The 25,455-nt window shown below is 41.7% G+C and overlaps 1 protein-coding gene across 3 annotated transcripts; it reads left to right on the top strand.

Annotated features, from left to right (window-relative positions):
* The first annotated feature begins 255 nt into the window (after positions 1–255).
* Positions 256–24,453, top strand: LOC117268998 (uncharacterized). 3 transcript variants are annotated; one of them, XM_033645809.2, is made up of 14 exons: positions 256–447; positions 12,387–12,629; positions 15,706–16,266; positions 18,728–18,826; positions 18,936–19,045; positions 19,137–19,195; positions 19,294–19,427; positions 19,549–19,683; positions 20,406–20,448; positions 20,660–20,697; positions 20,826–20,913; positions 22,319–22,514; positions 23,068–23,100; positions 23,462–24,453. In XM_033645809.2, the coding sequence occupies exons 1-14, from the start codon at positions 396–398 to the stop codon at positions 23,585–23,587; spliced, it is 1,917 nt and encodes a 638-aa protein (XP_033501700.1). In that variant the 5' UTR covers positions 256–395; the 3' UTR covers positions 23,588–24,453. The 3 variants fall into 3 exon arrangements, with proteins under 3 accessions (XP_033501700.1, XP_033501698.2, XP_033501699.2); XM_033645807.2 differs by having other exon boundaries at positions 12,387–15,344; XM_033645808.2 differs by lacking the exon at positions 23,068–23,100 and having other exon boundaries at positions 12,387–15,344.
* The last annotated feature ends 1,002 nt before the right edge of the window (positions 24,454–25,455 follow it).

Below are 25,455 nucleotides of genomic sequence, written 5' to 3'. Positions count from 1 at the left end.
TTCCTTGAGCAAAGCACTTTGTTCACTCAGTGTGTAAACAATCAGCTATAAATACACCTTTCTTGTACAGTAGGCCTAGTTTAGCCTACTTCTGTGATATTGATGATGCAAGGTTCAGGTTTAGGGGTTTGTGGGTGGGTCCAGAGCCGTACAGATCCAGTAATGTAATGATGAGTGACAGCAGAGCCGACCAATCAGAGGAGGGACTAAAGCTTTTAATGCTGTCGGAGGCTACAGCTCTCAGTCTGAGCCACCTGTAGCAGGCAGAGAGTACAGCCCGGAGGAAACAGCGTCTGTACAGCACCGTTACATTCACCGTTACACCGAGAGGACACGGTGCCTCTGAACTCACTGGTCCTCCTGAGCCGAGCCGTTTACAACTAAAGACTTTAAACATGTTTGTCAGATATTTGCCTGTCCTGTTTCTTCTCAGCGCTGTCAGCAAAGGTGAGTAAAGTTTACCTCCACACTAGAATAGAGAAGTGTTTGAAGCCTCACTGAGTCTGAGTTGAAGCCTGGAAATACATTTTCATATTTTTTTTATTATTACTAGTATAACTGTAGTCACCACATAAAAATAAAAAATATTAAGTGGTCCTTTGCTTGAAATATAAGATATTCCATGATGGTAAACGTCATGCAGTTAAACTGTTAGTGTTTTACAACAAATGTAAGTATTACAAGTGTTCATTATGCAGAGAAACGCCCCTTTGAGTATATTATTTGCTTTTTAATATATTAATTGAATATTACTGCTGATTCTTTAGTGTGCAAGCCACATTTTTGTTGTAGCTGGTCAAGGTGGGGTTAACTGTCACCACCTTAATGCTGGTGGGTCGTTTAAGCTGTAATATTCATGCCAATTTATAAGATTATTTTATGTAGTTTATGTAAAAATCTGGCAGTCTCAGTAGAAAAGGACATTTCTCATGTACATGGAAAGCATTTTTGGCCTCTTTTCTAAGTTCTAAGTTTAAGGTGACGTCTTGAATCATGGTCCATGATTATTAGAAAATACTTTTATATAACTTTCTTCACTTGTAAGAATCTCCCTCTAGCACACATTACATTATAAATGTATGTATGTGTTCAAAGCATGTTTATTAGCTATTATTATGTAGGTTAGTTAGTGATAGAAAATAGGTAGGTACTTATAGGTAGGTTACAGTTTATTAAATGCACACAAACTAATGAACGGTATTTTTATAAAAATAAAAATACACCATATCAGACTTCTGTCAGGAATAGAGCGATAAACCATCTGGACTTATGATCATTGTCATCATCATCATGTTTTTCCAGCAAGCAGACAGGGTTAAAAGTTTCCAAGACATCCAATTAAAGACATAGTTGTGTGAGGTCGTATCATTGAATTAATAAGTAACCCATAAAAATCCTGTTAAGATATCTACTTTCTGTTAGGGAGGACTATCTAGCTGAATACTTTTTAGCCTTTGCTTTAAATGTAGGAGCATTTGCCTCACATTTTGTCTAAGTTTCTTCTTCTTTCTACACATTCATGGGGTTTTCCCCCCCAAGTCGTCTTAAACTCTGACTCACTGCTCCATCACTGTGACTCAAAGCTCTCTGGGGGTGGACAGATGCCAGCGAGGAGGCATCGGTCAAACAACAGCCGGCTCCCTGAAGCGCAGCACACTCCTCACACAAAGTTTACTCTGTGTGTGCATACGCGGACCCCCTCGACAGCGTGGTGAAGCTGCCCTGAGGAATTCTGATAAGCTCTCCACTGTACAGACTCGCTAAGCTTAGCTACAGTTAAATCCATTGGTCACCCTTTTGTATCATTTTGGACCACTCTGAAGTGCATCTCTGTGTTTTTCGGTTCTATGTATGAAGACTTAGATTCAGTCTCTGTCATGTGCTGGAGCCTCGCTGCACGCCTGCAGGCCGTTTGTGTGGTTCCCCTCCCGTCATGTGTCTCCTTGTATAGAAACAGAGTCTGGGGGAGATGATGGAGGCTCCAGTTTGGGGCAGTTTGACTGAGTGCGTCTGAAGTGGCAGTTAAGAGGTCCAGATGAAAAAAGACCTCCTGAGGGTCACGATCCTCCTCCTCTGAGTCTGGCGCCACATTTTCTTGTGTCCTCTGGAAGAAATTTTCCAGTGAAAGGCACAGAGCGTGTTTAATGCCTTCCTGTCTTCTCTCTCTGCTACTGGTTTCTCTCTCAGACCTCATGCAGTGTATCGTGTGTCATGTTTTGCTGTTTAGTCATCATTAGGTCATTATTAGAGCATCCAAGGTCTGCTCAGGAGTTAGCGGCCTGTTGTAGGAACGTGAAAGGTCGCAGACTCATGTAAGGCTGCAACTAACAACTATTTATCTATACATTTATCTGAGCATTTTTCCTTGATTAATCGCTGGCATGTGTCTGAGACCATAATCATGTCTTTAGTTTGCTTGTTTTGTCTGACTGACAGTCTAAAACCATAAGATATTCAATTTTACTGCTATGTGACATTAAAAAAAACTTAAAATCGTCACACTTGAAAAGCCGGAAAAAGATAAAATTTCTGTCACTAATGGAGGGATCCTTGCAGCTCACACACATTATCAACCCCTTCATTTTTAGTTCTTCTGTGTTATCAGCATGAGAATTACAAAACAAACTGAGTTTCAGTGAACACCAGTGATGTTTTTGCATCACTCAGTTCCTCTTTTCTTTGTTTCCAGTGAATATTGATAACTGAGTTCACCTTCCTCTTTGGCCGCACTCCCAAATTTGAGCATGTATATGCTATACATCTACTTGTCATGCACACTTGTTGCAGTTTCTTCTCTGGCTTTTCTCCCTCTGACGCTGCGTCCCTGCTGCATCCTGTTGGATTAGACCTGCTCCGGGGCAGTAAATCTCACTCTGTAATTGGAAAGCATGTGCTGGCGGAGCTTTAATTGGATATGATATGTGCAGAGGCCCTGCGAGTGAGCCCTGCTCCAGGGAGCCATCTGTTACGTCCGAGCTAGAGTGCAAGAGCTCTGTTTGCTCAGATACAGGGAGCTCATTTCAGTCGGTCTCGTCCTGCTGAGGACTCCGCTTAAATTGTTGACCGTCTGATGAAAGGCCAACAGAAGAAAAGCATCTAGAGTATGACATCATCAGCCGCAATAAATAGAGACTGAGACATATCTGCTCTGCTTCTTTAAATTTGCCTGCTGTGCTGCTCTGTGTGTCCTCGTAATTGTGAAACAGCCCGGACTTTCTTCCCAATGCTGAGCTTTGCCTGCACATGTGTGTGTCAGGCATCAAGTCTATCTCGTCAGCAACAGGAAGAGCTGATGGCCAAGATGAAGTTTGTCCAGATGGGAGAGAGAGAGATAAAGAGAGAGAGAGAGAGAGAGAGAGAGAGAGAGAGAGAGAGCAAAGTCTTAGCAGGACAGTCACCTTTATTACTCATCTGTTAATGATACACACTATTATTAATAGACTAGTATTAATAGATCCGGTTATCTCACTCACAGATGTGATGATCTAATAAAGGAGTTACACCTAACACTTAATATTAATAATTTCCTAAATGAAATCCTGATAATGTTTTATGGCATTACCCTTAAATGACCTCTAGCTAATTATAGGGCAAATAGAGAAAGTGTTTTAATTGGTACACTTAATCCCTAGCATGTGAGCTGAACATGCAAAAACATGACATTTTTCAACCAAAATTAAAATATTGTTTCCTATACTACATGAATAATGAATAAATGTGTACTTGGGCTTAAATAGAGCAGTTCTTTGCAGGGAAATCCCCTAGAAAACTGCTTATAAACTATTATAAAATCTAACAAAATAACTGAAACAACAGAACTTTGTATCTGTAGTACCAAATTACAAAGTTCTTTTTAGGAAACATCATGGAAGATCAGAAAGATATTACAGAACCATATAAAAAAACTCTTTAGACTCACAAAAACCGCAAAAATAGTCAGAGAATGTGACAGAAATGAGTAAATTCAGTAAGAAAATAAATCTTTATGTGGCGTCAGTAGCGTAGTGGATAGTGCCGGCGCCCCATGTACAGAGGCGATGCCTCGCTGCAGTGGTCGCAGGTTCGACTCCGGCTTGCAACCATTTGCTGCTGCATGTCAACCCCCGCTCTCTCTCTCTCTCACCCCATTTCACTCTATCCTGTACATTAAAGGCAAAAAGCCCAAAAAAATAATCTTTAAAAGAAAATAAATCTTTAGACACACAACAGCTGGCTTTGATTATTGGTTATAAGACCTCCCCTTGTTTCCTTTTCTTTTTACCCCAGGCCTTTAATTGTAGGTACGTAAGTTTATCCAAATATTGTGGAGGGGGGCAGCATCCTATGGAAGCGTATTGCATTCACTAAATAGAAAAAAAGAAGAAAGAACCAACACATTATCTCGTAATTACGACTTATCTTAATGAGCTTCCGTAATAATGCTTTTATTCTGAAAAACGTTGACCGAAAGTACCGTCCTTGTGTTTCTCAGTGAACTCACTTTAAAAATCAGTTAACTTTAACGTTATTACGGTATCAGCGAAAGGCCTTATTGTAGTACAACATATTGATCTCGTAATTACAAAATAATGTGTCGATATTTTTATTTATTCAGTGAATGCAATGCGCCTCCGAAAACAATATGGTAGCCCAAGGCTGGATTTCAGTCCCCATTGCACTACCTCCACTCACATACCCAACATTGTAAACTATCTTGTTTTTTTAAATGAGTGCATACACTTTGGTAACAGAGATCACAGAGCACGTACCTTTCAAGGTGGTGCATCCCACACAGCGTGACTTACCTCCATATTCTCTATAATGGGCAGCACCATCCTAAAGCCCAAGGTGTCATAACCAAATCTCTTGTTTTGTCCAACCAACTTAAAGATATTCAATTTATTATCACATGAGATAAAGAAAGTCAACAAATCATACCAATTTAGGAGCCGGAACTGGCCTGATTTCAGACAGTGCTGTCAACTCCTTACACTCAATTTCCTTCTTCAGTCTGACCATTGCGTCCACTCTAACCAGTTTCCATGGGAGAGGGGGATTTGATTTCCCCCTAACCAATCACTTGCAACCCACGTTTTTGCCTGAATCGAACTACATTTTAAGACCACACTGATGCATAGTCATGCCAGCATACTGCTTTTGCTGGGGTTTTAAGAGTGGAGCGGAGCCAAGTCTATCTTGTCTATAGCACTTGCCATTGCTGTTATTACTGCTCTTTGGTTCTGGTGCACTGCTTGACAATGCTTGACAACAGCTTGACAACAGCGTTAGTCCTGCCTGTGGTACTGATTGGCTACGTGAGTACTCCCACAGCACTCGTTGGTTGGTTTTTATTTCAACCAGGAACTGATGTTTCATGCTCGACAAATGGCTTAAACAATAATCAGTGATCAAGGAAGTAGTCTTTTTAGCTCTAACTGAGTGTACATATTCAAATTGACCGTTTTCATTTACATTGGATATTGACTTAAGCCATATTGCCCAGGCATTCACCTCCAGTGTACAAGGCAATAGTGTATCCTCTGATCAGGACTGTTGACATGAGACGCTCAGCAGGATGACAGACTGTTGGTTGATGAAACTAAAAGCTTCCTCTCAGTCTTGTGAGGTTGCCCCTGCTGACCCGGCTGTGTCGCTTTGATGTGGCAGCCCTCAGGCCTGCTTTCCCCTCAAGGAAACCTGTGACCTGACCTGTGTGTATCTGTTGGTGTATCATGAGATTTTTGTAACACAGGGATGGGCACCTTTAAATACTAGGAGCTCATAAAGCAGTGTGTAAGACAAGGTGACTCTCATTAGCTGGCAGAGGGGACCAAAAGTGTGACCAGTAATTAGCTGTGAGCTGTAGTCCAGTATGCCTCCAGCATTTTTGTCTTTAATCAGCTTGTTTCAGATGTCATACTGCATGATTTCTGAAACACACACACACACACACACACACACACACACACACACACACACACTATAGGTCAGCTCTCCACATGACTCCTCTGTGTCCTAATGAGATGCTGCCTTGTGGCCTCAGGCTCTTCCTGACTGTTGGGTCAAAACCTGTCAGTTCATCTCCTGCTCTGTGTGCATTCTTTAATCAGCTCCGTCTTGCAGTGCTGCTGGATGCGATAAAGAATTATTTGAAGAACGCACTGTCTCTTTAATCCTGAAAAAAATGGAAATATTTCATGGCTCAACATTGAGAAACCAGGGGAATGTTTGTTTGCAGCTTTCTGGACTGCTCAGGAATCCTTGTGGTGCGTAATTAATACAGATTTATTCTTGAGGAGTGGTGGCATGGACAGGAAGTTCAGGGGTAGCGTCAGGGGAACTGGATCTGACATTCACTTTGTGAGCAGGTACTTCACGGGAGTGCTATTGTCTTGCCTGAATAGAAAATCCCCTGAAGTGCAGCGCAGCGCTGAAACAGAAGCATCAACACTAACGTCTGTCTCTCTCTGCTCCTGTTACTGTTCATGGTTTGAAGTGAGGCGAAGCTTTGACAGCTGGAAGCAAACATCTCCTTGGCAACGGTGCACTCGTTTGATTTCAATGTCAAGAAAGATAGACGTGGAGAGGCATGGCAGCTTTTAAGCGGCTTCAGCTACAGTTATACTTACTTTGTCAAACCAAGCAGCAGGTTGGACTGAAGGACTCAGTGGGTAGACCCGGACCTTCTTATCCACATCCTCCCGAATATGCGCTTGCAGGCCGACCTTAGACCCAGTTGTCACCCAGCCTGACCCAGTCATCCCTTTTGTGTCTGCAGGGGATTATCCGGCTGTAGGTTAAATCCTTAGAGACAAGGCTCTCGGCTCCATGTGCAACGCAGAGTGGTCTCTTAATTGCTCCACTGTTTCAAGTGTATTACGCTGACTGACTGCTGGTTTACATTGTCTCATGTGGGTTTCATAAATGTTTCCAGTATGGGTAACTTCAACATCACAGGAGGCGTAAAAAAAATCACTGGCAGCCTTGTCCCAAAAACAAAGGGGTTGGGCTGCTAACATGTAGTTGAAGAAATGCTGCGGTCTGTGGTGAAGTGGGAGAAGTTTAAACACACACTGTTGCAGCTATTGTGGTATCAGTCTTTGACTAAGGCGTCATGGATTCTTTGTGAAACTTGTCGCAGATGTGTCCATGCACTTTATTTATTGCTGACATTTACATGTAAGTGGAAATGGAGAAGCAACGCTGAACTTTCATGGTGGAAGCAATCATCAGTGTGAAAATGACAGTGGAAGAAGAAGCCATGTGCACTCATCTTCTTTATTGTGACAATTTCCCTTTTGTCCATCACTTCCCCTGTGTCTATAAATAGAGTTTTTATGATGAGACCATAACATTCTTGTGGTATCTGTATCTGTTTTATTTATGACTTGTAGGTAGATATCAGTAATGCCTCACCACATCAAGAGTCTTTGTTTAAGATGGTATCATTTTCAAGGTCTCAGCCTCCTTCCAATAGCAACATCAGACCATAATCACACCGTCATCATTGCGTATCAAGGCTACATGGAACACCATTAGCCTTTAAGGTCAGTGTACTGTGGTAATGTAGACTTAAATGAGATTGTACTGCTAATCTCATATCAAAAATTTCACTAGATGCATCACAAGAATTTAGGGAACTCCACAAATGTCATCACGCCACAAAACCCCGTGGTATTGTTTTCCACTGGCAGTACTGACAGATGAGACTCCAAACAAAAGCCTTTCTTCCCCTCCGATGCTCTCTGATTGTCATGGTCTCTTCTGTGCGCGTAGAAGGTGATAAGGATTACAATAGTATAATGATTTGGATCTTTAAAGAGGGCATATAAATCACACCTGTGGATTTCATAATTTGTCACTGCTGCCGAGGTATTTACTACATCTGGCATTAATTTAACGCTTACAACATAGAGGATCAATGTAACAGCCTTAGGTAACCAAATCAGGGTTGTAGTGTATTTCCTCTGGTGTCCCCCATAGGACTTTATTTTGCAAAAACATATGTGCAGTTGTCAATGATATGAGACAAATCTTTTTTTTATCTGGTTTGAATTGTGCCGTGAATTACACAAGTCAAGAAAGTCGCAGTTGCACATCAGCAGTTTTGCAACCAAGTGCAACTTTCTTGACTTGCAAAATTATTTTTGACATTGACAAATATCACGTGTCATTTATGGCACCATCAAACTGAATTAAAAAATGTCTCCATAGTGTCTAACCATAGAATTTTTTCAAAATAAAGCCCTATAGTGGTCCATTGAAAGGGGAGGGACTTAGCATCTCTGTGCCCTTATTCGAAACATCACTAGCAACAATTTTTGTTCACTAGTTTAACATTTAACAATCTCAGAATAGTTTTTGGATTATTTGCTTCACATTAAATGAGCAGAAATTCAATTGAATGAAAGAGATTAAAGAGCTTTTGTCAGTTACTTGCAGTCTTATAAGTAGCTTACTCTTTGAGCAGTAGCTTGCTAGCAAGCAAAACACTTTATCCATGTTAGAGGATTTAAGACAATGCTAACATTAAGCAGGTATTATGTTTACCATGTTAAACATCTTAGCATGTAAGCATTCTCAACATTTATTAACTAGAAGGGCACTTGAAGAGCTCAGACCTCTGCCAAGGCCCAATGCCCTACCTTGTAGTGTTAATGAAAGCCAAAAATACTTAACAAATCCGCCCTGTAAATTTGGATCCACACCAAAATTTAATGGGCTTTATCCACATGGCAACCTCTGGGGCTGAAAAATTAAGCCGGTGCAGAGGTGCCAAAAACTGCAGTTCCTTGAATGGCCACTTGAGGCTGGCTCCAAAAGCGAGTCGATCCCCAAAGACCTTTGTGTTAAAATGCCCAACATAACAGCAGAAATAAACATGTTTAGGTCTCTAACACTAACATTGTAAAACATTTATGACAACAATATAGGCGGAAAATTATTTTTTTTATATATAGCATTTAATTTTAGTTAAGGCTTTAAGTAACCCTGCTGAGAAACAGACAAACAACCTAAAAAATATCACATAACATAACATATCTTGGCAGAGGTAATCGAGTCCGATATCTCCTCATATTATGGCAATAGTTTTGTCATATAAGTGTAGTTTTATTCAGTGATAAGGCCTTCCACAGGTATTTGTCGAATATATATCTATATATATATCTCAGTCTAATTAATTAATTAAGATTAGATTTAGGGTATCATTAGTCAAGACACAGAGAGAGACTGTTCCACTGAAAACTTTCCATTCTGTCAATAACGTGGAGATGTTGATAAGAAAGTGGTTTCTCCACAGGCACACACAGAGCTGATAAGGCTCCCTGACAGAGTTTATGAGTCTACACACCATCAGAGTAAATGGTGCTCTTTTACTTCTGAACAGCTGTCTCAGGGTTGATTGATAGTGTGTGTTAAAAACTAGATTTCTGCATTTTCCTCAGCTCACAGATCTACCTGCTCTGACATTGGCATGGCGCCCAGATTCTGTTGTAGAGCAGGTCACACACATGTAGGAGCTACACTTAAGCAACAGGCATCTGAAGAACGGTTAAAATGTGATGATACAATTAGATAAAAGGTTTGCCTTTGAGATTTAATAGAATGTAAGGTACGCAGGAATGAGGTGAAATGCTTAACCTTCAACTCAGTCGTTCATGGATACACAAAAGCATGCAACTGATACTCTACTAAAATGTAACAGGGATAATCAAGGCAGGGTCGACTGGATCTAAGACTGGATTTAAGAGGTTTTTCATTAATCTTGATCTCTGGTCCTACAATAAGATTAGTCCATTGCCCTTAAGTCTTGACAAGACGAGCCACTCACAAATTGATACATGTGTGTTTTACAGCAATGATCTCACGCCATGCCACTTCATATATAGATGCTTTACTCTGCCACTCCTTTACTTTATGACCATTAAAACGTCACCTGAGGGTACATATGTCTTTCCCACCTTCCATCACTTCCTCATCTATCATCGTCGATTGCTTAATGTCTTATTTCACTCCCTGAATACAGATTTTTGAAGGTGGGTATGGGCGTGTGTGTGTACACATCAAGCTCATCATACTCATACAAGCTTCTTGTCACAGGGTGAAAGGAGCCTGTGGTTTTTCATTGCTAAATGAGTTTTGGTTACCAAGCGATAAAGACATTAGGTCACACAGGGCACAGAAAATAATCAGATCACGCCCAGGATCTGATATTAGTCTTGGTTTTCTTGCTATTTCCTTGTGCTTTTGAGATGACTTACTGGAGAAGACTGTTTGTGCAAGGCGTCCACCCTGCTGAGAAAGAGCTTTGAATGTAATCATTCAACGCATACAGATGAGGAGACGAGGTAAACGGGCTAAGCCATTATCAAAGACCTCCTAGTGTTTGTACCACTCCTCAAGCTGCCCTCTGGCTCCTCTGTTCCCCCCTGAACACAAAGTGAAGAGTGGGAGCAGGCTAAACGGGAACAGGCGTCACGACAGCACTCTGAACAAACAGAACGCAGCTCTTTCTTTTAAGACGGCCAAATGAAGCGGGTGGCACTTGTGACTGACACATCTTGGTGTTGTAAACAGCCGTCACTTGCGGTACTTCTTATCTGCTGAGTCACAGCTTTTGTCAACTCTTTACGCACTTGCTGTTAATGTTTATTCAAGACACAACCTCTGAGTACAGCTTTAACTCCTGTGATTTTTGGAATGTCCCATGAAGAGGTCTGAAAAGGTGTCATCTTGAAAACGAAAGCCAGACAGCAACTATATCTTACTTGATAATAATCATACCAGTGTACATGGCCTTATGTTCAGTGTTGGCATCAGTCTGTTTATAGACACATTTTGGTGAAATAAATATTATTACAGATACGTCACACTTAAACAAGCAGCTTCCTGTAAAAAGCACATGATCTAATTATATTCTGCACACTGAGTTAATATTCAGAGCTCCTATTTGCTGTGAATGTGAGCATGTGAATACAAGTGCATTGACATGGAAATATTTGTTAATTAATGCGTTATTTTCCCCCAGTAATTAGCATGAACAATTAAGCTGATAAACTGTGATGTGGATGCTATACAGCTCAGAGCTGCTTCTATTAATATTTGTATAATAACAATGAATCAAATGACTAAAGGTGTCGCTTGTAGTGATGAAACCACAGAGGATTACTGCAGTTTCTCTCAGCTCACCAGAGTATTTTAGCATCCTTTAGCTGATGGTTTTGGTTATATGGTCCTCAGCTTTATGTTTTGGTTCACTCTCACCACTCTCATTAGCGGCAGGCAGTGAGTAAGCTGTGTTATACTTGATTCTGATTGGCTGCAGGATGTCCATTAATTCCTGATATAGGACACCTACTAAGCGGTTTCTGGTGAAACTGTCTGCTCGCTGTTTTAAATGCATGTGCTGGCTGCATGATATTATCAGCTTGTATCTAATATGAGTAACCATAGCAACAGGGACACAATCAAAGCCTTTGTTTACAATTTATTTACAACACTAAGTGCAGTCCATCAGTGTTTTATTCTGTAAACAACACAGGAGGGCGACTGTAACAAACAAGCTGCAAGAAGTACACTGCCCCTCTGAACTTACTGATACTTTATATCACATAAGCGATTCAACACACTACTTCAGGCTTCAGTTGACAGTACACACAGCCTATCATTTGTTTCTGAGTGTCTTGATTTGATTTGGGGACATGTACATGGCTGTACAGCTAGCTAGTGTTGTTGTTAAACTTACTGTCAAAGTGTAGTTACTATTTTTCACCTGTACGCAGTGTAATTCACTTTGAATTGTACTAGCGTAATGTTAGCTTTCTGGCTCAGTTATGAGTCTTATTTACTGGAGTAGTGACCATTGTTTCCATTATGATTTTTCTAGGTGTCAGTCAAAACCTCAGGTTTTACCACAGAAACTGAATAATAGCTCATGAAAAACTTTAGATTTTGATTGTAAAAAGCATGAACATATAAATACGATATGATATGATCCGATGTGATCCGATATAATGCGATGTGATACGGTACAATATACCTTATTGTCCCCGTAGGGAAATGTGTCTTGGACTCCGGAGCTGCCCAAGTATTGCTGCCATACAAATAGATAATCTATTTTTTTTTACTTTGGCAAGTGACCATGCTACAAGCATGATGATGAGGTGTACATAATTAGGAATTGTTAGATTCAGCACAGGCAGCTGTTCTGGTCCCCCTGTCACCCATTAATTCCTGATAATAGACACCTCGTTCGACATTATCCCCTTACATAGATTCGGTATGTTACCTACCCAGGTGAATAATGGAATTGCCGTTATTTGTTGGACACAAACATGACTTCAGTAATGGTAGTATTGCTGTGTATCACACATTGATTATTTTTCTTGCTTTTGTTTTGACTGTAGGAATGACTACAACGGTTCCCCTAACACAAAATGTCACCACAACTCCTGCTGTAACTGCGAGCTCAAATTCAAGCAGCAGCTACTCAACCAGCAGTTTACCAACTTCAACTCCATCAGTCATCAGCACTTTTACTGAGCACAATAATGTCACCACCAGCAGCCCAACTGACTCTCCATCAGCTCCAACCACAGGTTCACTGCTGTCCACTGCAAGCCCAGAGACAAGCCAACCCAACACCACCAGTGAGAATACGAGTGCAACAACACCTGCTCTAGATAACACTCCACCAATCACACACACCAGCAGCGACATAACTACAAGTGCACGCATCACACACACCAGCAACGAGACAACTACAAGTGCACTGGTCACACACACCAACAACGAGACAATTACGAGTGCACCGATAACACACACCATCAACGAGACCACTACAAGTGCACCAATTACACACACCGTCAACGAGACCACTATGAATACACCGATCACACACACCAGCAACGAGACAACTACAAGTGCACCGATCACACACACCGTCAACGAGACAACTACAAGTGCACCAGTTACACACACCGTCAACGAGACAACTACAAGTGCACCGATCACACACACCGTCAACGAGACAACTACAAGTGCACCAATTACACACACCGTCAACGAGACAACTACAAGTGCACCAATTACACACACCATCAACGAGACAACTACAAGTACATCGATCACACACACCAGCAACGAGACCACTACAAGTGCACCGATCACACACACCGTCAATGAGACCACTACAAGTGCGCTGATAACACACACTAGTAACGAGACAACTACGAGTGCACCAATCACACACACCAGCAACACGACAACTACGAGTGAACCGATCACACACACCAACAACGAGACCACTACGAGTGCGCTGATAACACACACCGTCAACGAGACCACTACGAGTGCACCGATGACACACACCAGCAACAAGACAACTACGAGTGCACCGATTACAGACACCGTCAACAAGACAACAACAAGTGCACCAATCACACACACTGTCAACGAGACAACTACAAGTGCACCGATCACACACACCAACAATGAGACCACTACAAGTGTACCAATCACACACACTAGTAATGAGACAACTACGAGCTCACCGGTCACACACACTAGTAACGAGACAACTACGAGTGCACCAATCACACACACCAACAACGAGACAACTACAAGTGCACCAATCACACACACCGTCAGTGAGACAACTACAAGTGCACCAATCACACACACCATCAACGAGACCACTACGAGTGCACCGATCACACACACCAGCAACATGACGACTACGAGTGCACCGATCACACACACCAATGAGACCACTACAAGTGCACCAATTACACACACCGTCAACGAGACAACTACAAGTGCACCGATCACACACACCAACAACGAGACCACAACAAGTGCACCGATCACACACACCATCAACGAGACCACTACAAGTGCACCAATCACACACACCGTCAACGAGACAACTACAAGTGCACCGATCACACACACCGTCAATGAGACAACTACGAGTGCACCAATTACACACACCGTCAACGAGACAACTACAAGTGCACCGATCACAAACACAGTCAACGAGACCACTACAAGTGCACCGATCACACACACCGGCAACACGACAACTACGAGTGCACCAATTACACACACCGTCAACGAGACAACTACAAATGCACCAATCACACACACCGTCAACGAGACCACTACAAGTGCACCGATCACACACACCGGCAACACGACAACTACGAGTGCACCGATCACACACACCAACAACGAGACCACTACAAGTGCACCAATTACACACACCATCAACGAGACAACTACAAGTGCACCGATCACACACACCGTCAATGAGACAACTACAAGTGCACCAATTACACACACCTTCAACGAGACAACTACAAGTGCACCGATCACACACACCGTCAACGAGACAACTACAAGTGCACCGATCACACACACCGTCAACGAGACCACTACGAGTGCACCGATCACACACACCAACAACGAGACCACTACAAGTGCATCGATCACAAACACCGTCAATGAGACCACTAGAAGTGCACCAATTACACACACCGTCAACGAGACAACTACAAGTGCACCGATCACAAACACCGTCAATGAGACAACTACAAGTGCACCAATTACACACACCGTCAACGAGACAACTACAAGTGCACCAATCACACACACCAACAACGAGACAACTACAAGTGCACCGATCACAAACACCGTCAACGAGACAACTACAAGTGCACCAATCACACACACCAACAACGAGACAACTACAAGTGCACCGATCACAAACACCGTCAATGAGACCACTACAAGTGCACCAATTACACACACCTTCAACGAGACCACTACAAGTGCACCGATCACAAACACCGTCAATGAGACAACTGCAAGTGCACCAATTACACACACCATCAACGAGACAACTACAAGTGCACCAATCACACACACCAACAACGAGACAACTACAAGTGCACCGATCACAAACACCGTCAACGAGACAACTACAAGTGCACCAATTACACACACCAACAACGAGACAACTACAAGTGCACCAATCACAAACACCGTCAATGAGACAACTACAAGTGCACCAATCACACACACCATCAACGAGACCATCACAACAATAACCACTTCAGCTGTTCTAACTACAACTACACTAACAAACTCTACTAACCCCTCTCCTGAGACTCCTGCATCCACCACCACACCCCTATCCTCCGCTGTCACCACACACACAACACTCACAGCTGGAACCCCTTCCTCTTCACCTACCTCCATCTCCACCTCCAGTTCACTCCCTACAAATACCTCCCCAGGCAGTAGCACCGCACCCCCCACTGGAAATACCACCACCCCTAGTCCCTCAACAACCACCTCAGGAGGTAGGACTAACAGCATGATGAGTGTTGATGTTTGTTCATACAGATTAATGTACTATAACATGCAGGTGAGTAGGAATCTAGTGAGGACCATGCTGCATCAAGCCATTTTACAAGTGGGATGATAGATGCAGTCTTTTGGAGTAAGTCTCCGAATCTTTGAACCTTTGAACCTTTGCAGTCAATACTAACATTAGCATACTAACAATTTCACAATGACAGTGCAAACAGGGTGATGCTTAGAAGGTGTGCTTACATTTGCTGACTAGCTCTATTAGACACTGATGTTGGCATTGTTTCTATTTCAACGTCATTGGACTGATCTATATATATATATGTATATGTATATATATTTATGTTACAGTTACTGGCCACACCACTTTGACTCATTCAACTGAAACAGCTAATGGCACTACAACAGCCTCATCCACCACCACACCAACCTCCGCCACTACTATCTCTACTGGTACCACCATCACTGGAACCACCCTGCGACCAACAGACATCACCACCAAAAATGCTACCACCACTCCAGCCCCCAACACCACCATCACAACTGGCACTACCATTACTACTGGTACAACCCTACGACCAACAGACGTCACTACCAAAAATACTACCACCACTCCAGCCCCCATCACCACCATCACTACAGGTACCACCATCACTGGTACCACCCTGCGACCAACAGACATCACCACCAAAAATGCTACCACCACCACTTCAGCCCCCAACACCACCATCACTACTGGTACCACCATACGACCAACAGATATCAGTACCAAAAATACTACCACCACTCCAGCCCCCATCATCACCACCACCATTACTACTGGTACCACTGTCACTACTGGTACGACCCTGCGACCAACAGACATCACCACCAACTCCACCACAGCAGCCCCACCCATCCCTCCACCCATAGGTTTGTATCATTCAAAGGTTCAAGTTTCAGATGCATGGTGTCATCTACTGACTAGAAAAATTTAACAGATTTCCTGAGTGGAATTAAATCCTGCATACACAAGGTCCTGCATGTTTTTTGTGCTAAAATGGTTTACAATCAGAGTTGGGTATAATGCGTTACAAAGTAACGTTAGAGTACTTTGATTAGTATTTGCAGTAACGAGTAACCTAATGCGTTAGTTTGCTGTTTGAGTAATCAAATACTTAAGTACATTTTCAAACAAGACATCAGTTACTTCCGTTACTTTTAGAACTCTGGTCCTTCAGCTCCGAAACAGCAACGGCTGTCGTTTAGTTCTAATAACGGAGATAATGTTAAACCTATCAGTCTGAAAGAAGCCACGGAGCTTGTGGCTCGCTACGTGGTCGGAGAAATGCTGCCATTGTCTACGGTGGAGTCTAAATAGGTGGAGTAGGACTTGCTGACAGACATATTTCAGACTCAGGACTTGCATTATGCCTGGTACACGCTACACGCTGGTACTCACCAATTATCCCCGGCCATCTTTCACGGTGTGTGTGATGTCATCGGATTATTTTTGTCCTATTTTTTATCACTTTTACTATTATTTGATAGCCTGAGTGTCAGACTGAAGCTCTCAGAACCTTCAGTCTGACATCGCCTCCATTGAAGGCGATTTACAAGGGGGAGGGAATTTGATTTTTCCCTAACCAATCAGTAGAGATCAACGTCTCACCCAGAATCTGACATCATTAGTATCCATGCTTCGGGGTTGCCGAAAACAAGCGAGCATTGCCCGTTTAAAATGTCTCCGTCGTCGTGCACGCCAGCTGCATTGCTGTTAAATCCAGTTTAGCAGCTTCCTTAATTTGGTCCTCCATTAACGTGAGTAGTGGCGAAATACCTCAATAGCATTGTTAATGTGGTCTGTAGGATCTGTAGCGGTCGCCATTAGCGTGGCGCTGATTGGCTAATCGCTAGACCCGCCCCCACCCCCGGCGTTCATTGGTCCGTCCATCATTTGGACGAGATAAATTACAAATTCATTGCAGTATGCCAGACCAGAGATGCAAGCCTACTCAGTTGAGTGGGCGGGGTCTATGGTCTGGAACCAGGCTAATTATTTGAGTCACTGTGTCTGTTCATTTGCCAGCCGACATGTTGTTGTAGTCACCTAAAAGCGTCAGCAGATGGCAGGAGCTACATTTGAAGTGCCATTCGTAAACTATCAAGCTACTGTATCTTCCACAGGAAGTTCTGACAAATGTTTCAGAATAAAAGCCTATTTAGAAAATGGAGGGATTCTCTCAGCCGAGGTTACAAAGGGCTTTTAATTTGAAAGTGTTGAGTTTGAAATGACGGTGCGATATGTTAACTTTATAAAGACAACAGAGCGGATAAAAAGTAAATATATAAAGATACAGAGGGATTAATAAATAACGGACCGTCTATAATGTAGTTTGTTTCAAATGAAGCTGGGAGCCTCTGCAGTTGTGGTGAGTAATATGTCCAAGTGAGTATGTCCGACCGTGAGGATGTACCATTGTTTGCTAGCTTGATGCTAATGACAGTAACGTTAACTCAGCGGGTTGACAAAGTGCCTCTGCTGTTTCACACCATCATTTCCCCCTTTTACTCTGTGTGGTAACATCCCTAGAGGAAATACTAAAAATGCTGGGGTGTTGTTGTCATACAGTTGTCTACGGCAGCAGGTCGTTCTGTGTTGCTACTGGTCAAAGTGACAGCTGTGATGGGAGAGCTGGATCTCAGTGAAGGGCAAGTGGTCCATAATTTTAATTTTGGAGACAAAAAAATGTAGACTTAGCGCCCTGTGGTCCATTGCCCAATAGAAAATGTAGAATACTCAAAAGTACTTTAAAAGTGCTTGAGTTACTTTTCTCAGGGAGTAACGTTGGAAGTACTTTTAAAGTAATTGAGTTACTTGACTCAGGGAGTAACGCAGTAAAGTAACTGGTTACTTTTTTAAAAAGTAACGCAGTAATGTACTTTGATTACTTTTAAAGTAACCCTTACCCAACACTGTTTACAATACAAAAAAAGGGGTGATTTGTTTGTACCTGCTTAGCACCAAAGGGCAGACTGACATAGTTAGCAACTGGCTGGTGAACACAGTGGAGCATTTAGGAGCTAAATGGCAACATAATTCCCTCAGGAGTTGGTAGTGACCAAAAACAGAGCATAAAGGAAGGTATATATTGGACTTACATTAATCAGCTGGTTGGAGCATGGCTTGAAAGGAATGATAATTGTTTGTTGGCAAGTTTGCTATATCAACTCAAAAGGTGATGCTGTCAATGCTTTGTTCTCAACTTGTTACCACTCCCCCCAAGTGGCAAAAACAGTTATTACAGGTCGGACATAAATTGTTCAATATGAGATAAAAGAAAATCAGATGGCAAGTTGTTTAATGCATCCATTTTTTTCGATCTCTCATCAGTGTGCCCTGCCATCCCATGCCCTCTTGAAAGCGTCTGTCTTAACGGTACTTGCCAATGTATCACTGGTAGCTTTCTGGTGGATGGCCAATGTGAACGCGGTAAGATCATAACATGTCATGTCTTGTCAGATGACAAATTCCCATAAGAGAGGTCAAAACAGGGTGATGGCCTTGAAACTTATCATTTCCTCTCCTCCTCTTAACATAGCCCAAGTGTTCCCCGGCCAGCTTCATATCACCTCCTTGGAATTTGAAAAAGAAATGAGCGACAGGTCCTCAGAAATATTCCGGAAGACAGCAGCGGAGATCTCAGCAGCGGTAGGTTGTGAGCTGAAGAAGCATTTTGGATTTCAATAATCAATGCACCTGTCTCTCAGTCCTTAAATGACATGTGTATTCTGTTTCATAGCTCAGAGATGCCCTCAAGAATGAGCCGGGGTATAAACAATCTGATGTTGTGCAACTTCAGTGAGTATTTTTTTTTATTTCTCCTACTGCTGGAAGATAGTATGCCATAGGTTAAAACATTTTTTAACCATTTTTGGTGCTTCTCTATAATTCTCTAGACCAGGAAGTGTCCAAGCAACTGTAAATAACATCTTTGAAAACACCAGCTCCACCCAAGAGTCTGTCGATCAGGCCATTAATAAGGCTATAGCCACCTCAACAAATGAACTGTTTGCTAATGCTACGTTTACAAGTAAGTACTGCTAGTACACAGATTGATCTTGGAGGAGAACCTGACATGCATGAGCTACAACTATATTATTTTAAGAAGAGGGGTTTTCTCATACACCTGTTTTACTTCTCATCTGTCGTAGGTACAAACCTGTGTGCACAGGAGCCATTTCCCTGTGATGTCTCCACCACAATGTGCACAGATATAAAAGGCCGGGCTGTGTGTTCCTGCAAAGAGGGCTACATCTCCATCCTGTACTCAAACACCAGCTGCAAAGGTATAAGCGACAATATTCTTTATTTGTCTCCCTTATTAAGACAGATTTTAACAAGCAGACTAGGATATATCTAGTATTTATGTTGTCTTTTATGTTAAAAATTGTGTACAATGTCCTGCTACTATAGCACCATAAATCATAAAGCCTCATGTGCACACTTCATGAACTGACAAACCACAGCTTCTGAGACAAGCTCAAGTGAAGTTGCCCAGCTGACCTACAGTTAAGAAAACTGTAACAAAACCTTCTTATCCTCAGTGAAATACTTGTGCGTGAGAATGAGGGGGAGAAACAACAGGGAGCGAGACTCACAGACAAGGTCAAGAGCTGTAGCCTTTTCTCCACGCTGACCCTTGACTCTCACTTCATTTATCTCTCGAATTTATTTCTTTTTAACAAGGGTTGTTTCCCTGGAAACATGTGAAAGCATCACAGCTCTGTCTCTCTCTGCGCCGCTATAGGAAGAGCAAATACAGAATAAGACTTTTGGACAAATGCTGCATACAATTCCTCTCCCAGGAAATACATAATGTGAAACTATGGGCTTGTTTGTTATGGTCATCGTGCAGCCTCTGTATAAAGAGGCTCTCATTGTGCTCATGTTTTCTTTGTGTGTGCAACCAGGCGGACCGTGCGTCTCCGTCTACCGTGACTGAGTCTGAAACTGTAGCTTGTTATGTTTGTGTCTCTCTGTACTCAACATTGTGTGTTTCTCTTTGTAGCATGTCCAAGCGGGCAGAGGGCAGTGGGGGACACGTGTCAACCGTGAGTACACACTTTGAATTTTGTTTATAGGTGAAGTTTTTCATGTGGAGGTGTGTGGTGTCTGTTTATCACTGTGTGTGTGTGGTACATGTTAATGTGTAGGTAGCTCCCCCTTGTGGATTCAGTGTTAAATTCCATTAATGTGTTACATTACAGCCCTGATATACAAATATTATTGTGTTTAAATGGTCTTTGCTTTTTTTTTCCCCAGATGTGCGTTTGGATATGCTGGCTTCAACTGCAATGACTGTGAGTAATGACACTGTTTTCAAAGGCAAAAATGCAGCAGCAGCAGCAGCAGCAGCAGCAGCAGTAGGAACAGTTACGGGCTGCTGACCCATAAAAATCTAAATGTGTCTTCATGTGTGTGTTTACAGCGGCTCTGCTGGCAGTTGTGGTCATCTCCTGTGTACTCGGAGGAATTCTTCTGATCATTGTCCTGGCTTTGCTCATATACTGCTGCTGGTGAGAATATAAAGAAAAAGAAAATGGCTATGTTTTTTCTGCTACAGACATAAAATTAGTTTAAAATTTTAGTTGAAAAGTGATTTTTTGAAGTAAAATATTCAGTATTGTTTTAATGTTTTATTTCAGTGTGTTGTCCAGACTAGTCTTACACTGAAAAACAACTTTAATCACTCATTCTTTTAAAGGGTGATTTTTTTTTTTTTTTTTAACTGAGACCCTGTTTTTCCATGTTTTTGTGTCTAAGTGATTTATGTTAGCAGCCTTTTTTGAAATTGGTCCAGTATGGAGGAGACCCCTGCAGCCAGCAGCGGCTTAGATCATTACTCAAAGTGTCTGAGAACATTATAGAAATGTCCCTTCATACAGAGACCATTTTGTTAAAGAATAAGATCATTTTTTGTAACCAGAAACGACCCTGAAATCGCCATTGCCAAACCCACCAGCCTCCATTTAAATAAACATGTCATTTTAGCATGTATAGAGCCAGCATTCCTTCACATTTAATCGGGTGAATTAAGGGTTTATTTCAACCAAACCAGAGTTGGTGATTGTTGGAACAGTGGAAAGACAAACCAAGAAGGCTTTTGTGAGGTTTATTTTGTGTCTTTTGACTTTAAGTGACGTTTATTTTACAATAATGAAATTAATATTTATTTGAATGGATTTTGTAACAGTGATTTTGGGCTCTCTCTGCTTAAACAAAAAGGTCCATCTCAGTCGGGATCCTTTTTATAATATTCCCAGACTCTCACAATAAAAAGCTGAGCCTGTCAATGGCAAAAACAAGAGCTTTAGTGGATGTAAATTGTTGGTGCACTCATGCCCCAGGTGGTTACATTGCAGCCTGTTTCGCCACTGCCGGCTGCAGCAGTCACCTCAATACTGGGCCAATTAAAAAATTGTTCCTATGAGACTCTTACACACAGAAACATAGGAAGATAGGGGTCCAGGTGAAAAAAATACCCAAGATACCCTTTAAAGAGGTTGTTACATGTAACCCAGAGGTCTAAAAATCTCAACCATGTTCAACCCAGTGTTTCAGTCTTTTAACATGCACTCTGACAAATTAATACTTAATAAGGTTAGAGGAAAATGATGGCAGTGTTCAATACTCTGAAATGACCAAAAACCAACAATGACTTTCTGTTAAAGATTCATGATTCCTAAAACAGCTGAGCATTGTAGGTTTTAGCAAATATTACTCAAACAGGTGTTAATAAGAAATGAGTCAGGGCCTAATTTCAGCTGTGGACTAACACATATTTGGTGTTTTAGTGAGTATTTATGACAACAGGATGGTGTATGAGTGATTGGCTAAAGTTTTGGACACCACTGGAGCTCTCTGAAATAAACAAAAACAAACATTTTCAGGCACATTTACTTACTTTTGTCTGCACATTAGGAGGGGATGCTCAAGGAGCAAGGCAGACTACAGCAGCAGTCCGTACTCATCAAGTGACGTGAGCCAGCCCTGGCCCACTGGCATCACCCCCATCCCCCGCGCCACAACTAACTTTGATGCAGCTACTCCCATAGAGATGACAGAAGGGGGCAGCACTCATGTCCTGGTGGACAAAAAGCATCAAACCAATGGCTCGGTGAGTTACCGCACATTCTGCCGTCGTCTCTGTTGTCTGAACTACTCACCACTAATCCTCACACTCACAGTTTTGCATAGCGTTGATCATCCACCTATCAGCCTTCACCCTTTTAACACATCCAGCAAGCATGGATTTTGATCAGTTAAAAGTACATCTAAGTGTAGGTTAAAATCTGGCTAAATTAGTTTGAAAAGTGAAAGCTTTTTGCATATATAGGCTCCATATCACTGTTATTTGAACACCATTTTAGTGCTAGAGCTATACACTGAAACACAGTCTTTTAAAGGCTTTTCTACCAAATTTAGCTTAGTTATAACCCTTGACACCTGGATGTTTTTTAACCTGCAAATCGACAAATCCATGCTAACTGGGCACATGGTCACCGAGTATCATGTCACAGACTCATTAAATGATTTGGTGATATGTTTTAAAACATATGCACGCCAGTATCTTTTTGCCAATAATCCAGATTGTATATATATATATAGTGTTAGCACATAGGTCCCTCCCACGCTCCCTGCTTTGCCTGACTCCCAGTATGTTGCTTTAGGGGTTTCAGCAGAAGCAGAAAGGATGGAAAAAGGTAAGGCATGGCTTTGCTTTCAGATTCTGATTTGCCTCGGTGCCCCCTGCTGATGATTTAGACAGGCCACAGGGGGAATTAAGGTGGCAGGATTTCCAGGGTGATTGATGGGAAGCTTCGTGAGAAATCTCTGATTGATGTGTAAAACCGTGTGCTTTTATCTATATGTCAATGTAGTGAGTGACAATTCAAAGAAGCTGTGCTGATGGTAGTTTGGGGAGTAGTCATTTTCACTGCACATTGGTGACTGTGGTTACTTGTGCATGTTTGCTTGGCTTTTGTAAAGTGTCCGTGTATGAATGTTTGAAGTCTCTACATCTGAAAGGCACTAACACGCTCACTGTTTCCACTGACATTTCAGTCGGGATCATACGATCTCAACCCAGAAGGAATGAACACCTTCAAAGGTAAAAATCCATCCCGTTACTCCTATCTGGTCCAAGGCCACAAGAACCCCTACTTCTTACCAGGAGACGACAGGAACTGAACTCACCCATGTAGAAATGAAGAGCATGGTATCAAAAAGAAGCCACACACATTAGAAACTCTGGGTCTACAGGCACACTTCCTGAGCAGGACCAGGTTATTTATACTTTTTTGAACTGGCTTAGATTAAAGACAAATAACAAAGGACTTTTTTTTTATCTGGGAAACAGCCACCAAAGAGATTCACTCATACGAGCAAGAACATTTAACCATTTTTTTTAAGTGAGATTGTGTCTGTAAATGTTGCTGATCATAACCAGTAGATGTCCCTGTTGCTCAGTGTAATTCTTCTATTGTCTTACAAGATACTTCTGACTTTTTTAAATTCTTTTAAGAAATCATCCCGTAGTCTTTTTAAAATTAAGCTTCTTATGTTGCTAATTGCACTAAAGTGTGTGTTAAGTTTACCTCCAGTTTTCCTCTGAAACCAAAGGTAAACTGAATGTGGGCTTTCAGGGGCTAATAGATATTTTTCTTATGGGTATAATTATTTTTTAGAAGAACAAATCTTGTATGACTAAAGGGGCTGGATCCCTGGTTGGGATATTTTCTAAAGGGATTTATATCGTAGCTGAGAGCTGTGTATGTGTCGACGCTGCGCTTGCAGAATGTGCCTGTTTAATCGTCTGTTTGACAAACAGGAAACATGTAAAGCTGGTGATAAAGCCTGTCTCCTGGATGTGCCAATTATCACTTGTATACATTTCTTTTTTTGAAAACTCTTATATATATTTATCCTCATGTGTCTGAGACAGTGCACTATTTTATGTGTGTAAAGTTTTTGTAAATAATTGAAGATCTTTTGGCAGAGCATGTGTGTGTGTGTATATATATATATGCAATGGAAATAAATTAATTTAAATACAACAGTCTTGCTTTTTAATCATTGCTGGATGTAAAAGTACTTAAATGGCTTCAGTGCTCCATAATCTGTTTAGAGTAAGAAGGTACTCTTCTCATATTCATATCTGAATAGATTATCTTCTTAACCATTATGTTGTGTTTGAGGACCTGGAAACCAAAGGCTGTCTTTAAACATCCATAGCAGTGTTGGTATGCCTCTGCATTGGCGATAGCCGTTGCAGGAAGCATTATGTTTTCGGTTTGTCTGTCCATATGTCCGTACATCTGTTTGTATGACCGTCCCATTCTCATGAACGCAACACTATATCTCAAGAACACCCTGAGGGAATTTATTCAAATTTGGCACTAACGTTCACTTGGACGATGAACTGATTAGATTTTGGTGGTCAAAGGTCAAGGTCTTTATTTATTACTTTATTACTTTATTTGTATAGCACCTTTAGTGCTTTATAGCCTTGACCTTTCATCCGTCTCATTTTTGTGGACACGATATCTCAAGAACACTGTCAGGGAATTTCTTCAAATTTGACACAAACGTCCACTTGGACTGAAGGATAAACTGATTAGAACTGGTGGTCAGAGGTCAAAGATCAAGTTTGTTTTGAACTCACAAAACATGTTTTTGGCCATAATTTAAGAATTCTTATTCTGACAAAACTTCACACAAATGTCTAATAGGATATAATGATGAAGTGGTGACATTTTATATCCAAAAGATCAAAGGTCAGCTTCACTGTGACATCATAATGTTCTACATAAAACACTTTTCTGGCCATTACTCAACCTCATTTCTAAGGAACAAAAGAGGAGACATTTGGTCAGATACTGAATTGGTGACACTAATCTTGGATGCCTACCTTGAAACTGTGCTGAGTGTGTAGATCTTTCGTGCTGCCGGGGGAAGATGTGTGTAAATTGAAAGAGAAACTTGACTGGTACATAGAGGCATACAATTCTAGTATCATCTTGAAATAACTTTTCAATAGAATATCTGGTAAACATTAT

Source organism: Epinephelus lanceolatus, chromosome 18 (genome assembly GCF_041903045.1).
Source record: "Epinephelus lanceolatus isolate andai-2023 chromosome 18, ASM4190304v1, whole genome shotgun sequence".
NCBI classification, from domain to species: domain Eukaryota; kingdom Metazoa; phylum Chordata; class Actinopteri; order Perciformes; family Serranidae; genus Epinephelus; species Epinephelus lanceolatus.
Note: the sequence above shows the minus strand (reverse complement) of the source record. Positions and strands in the feature narration are given on the sequence as shown.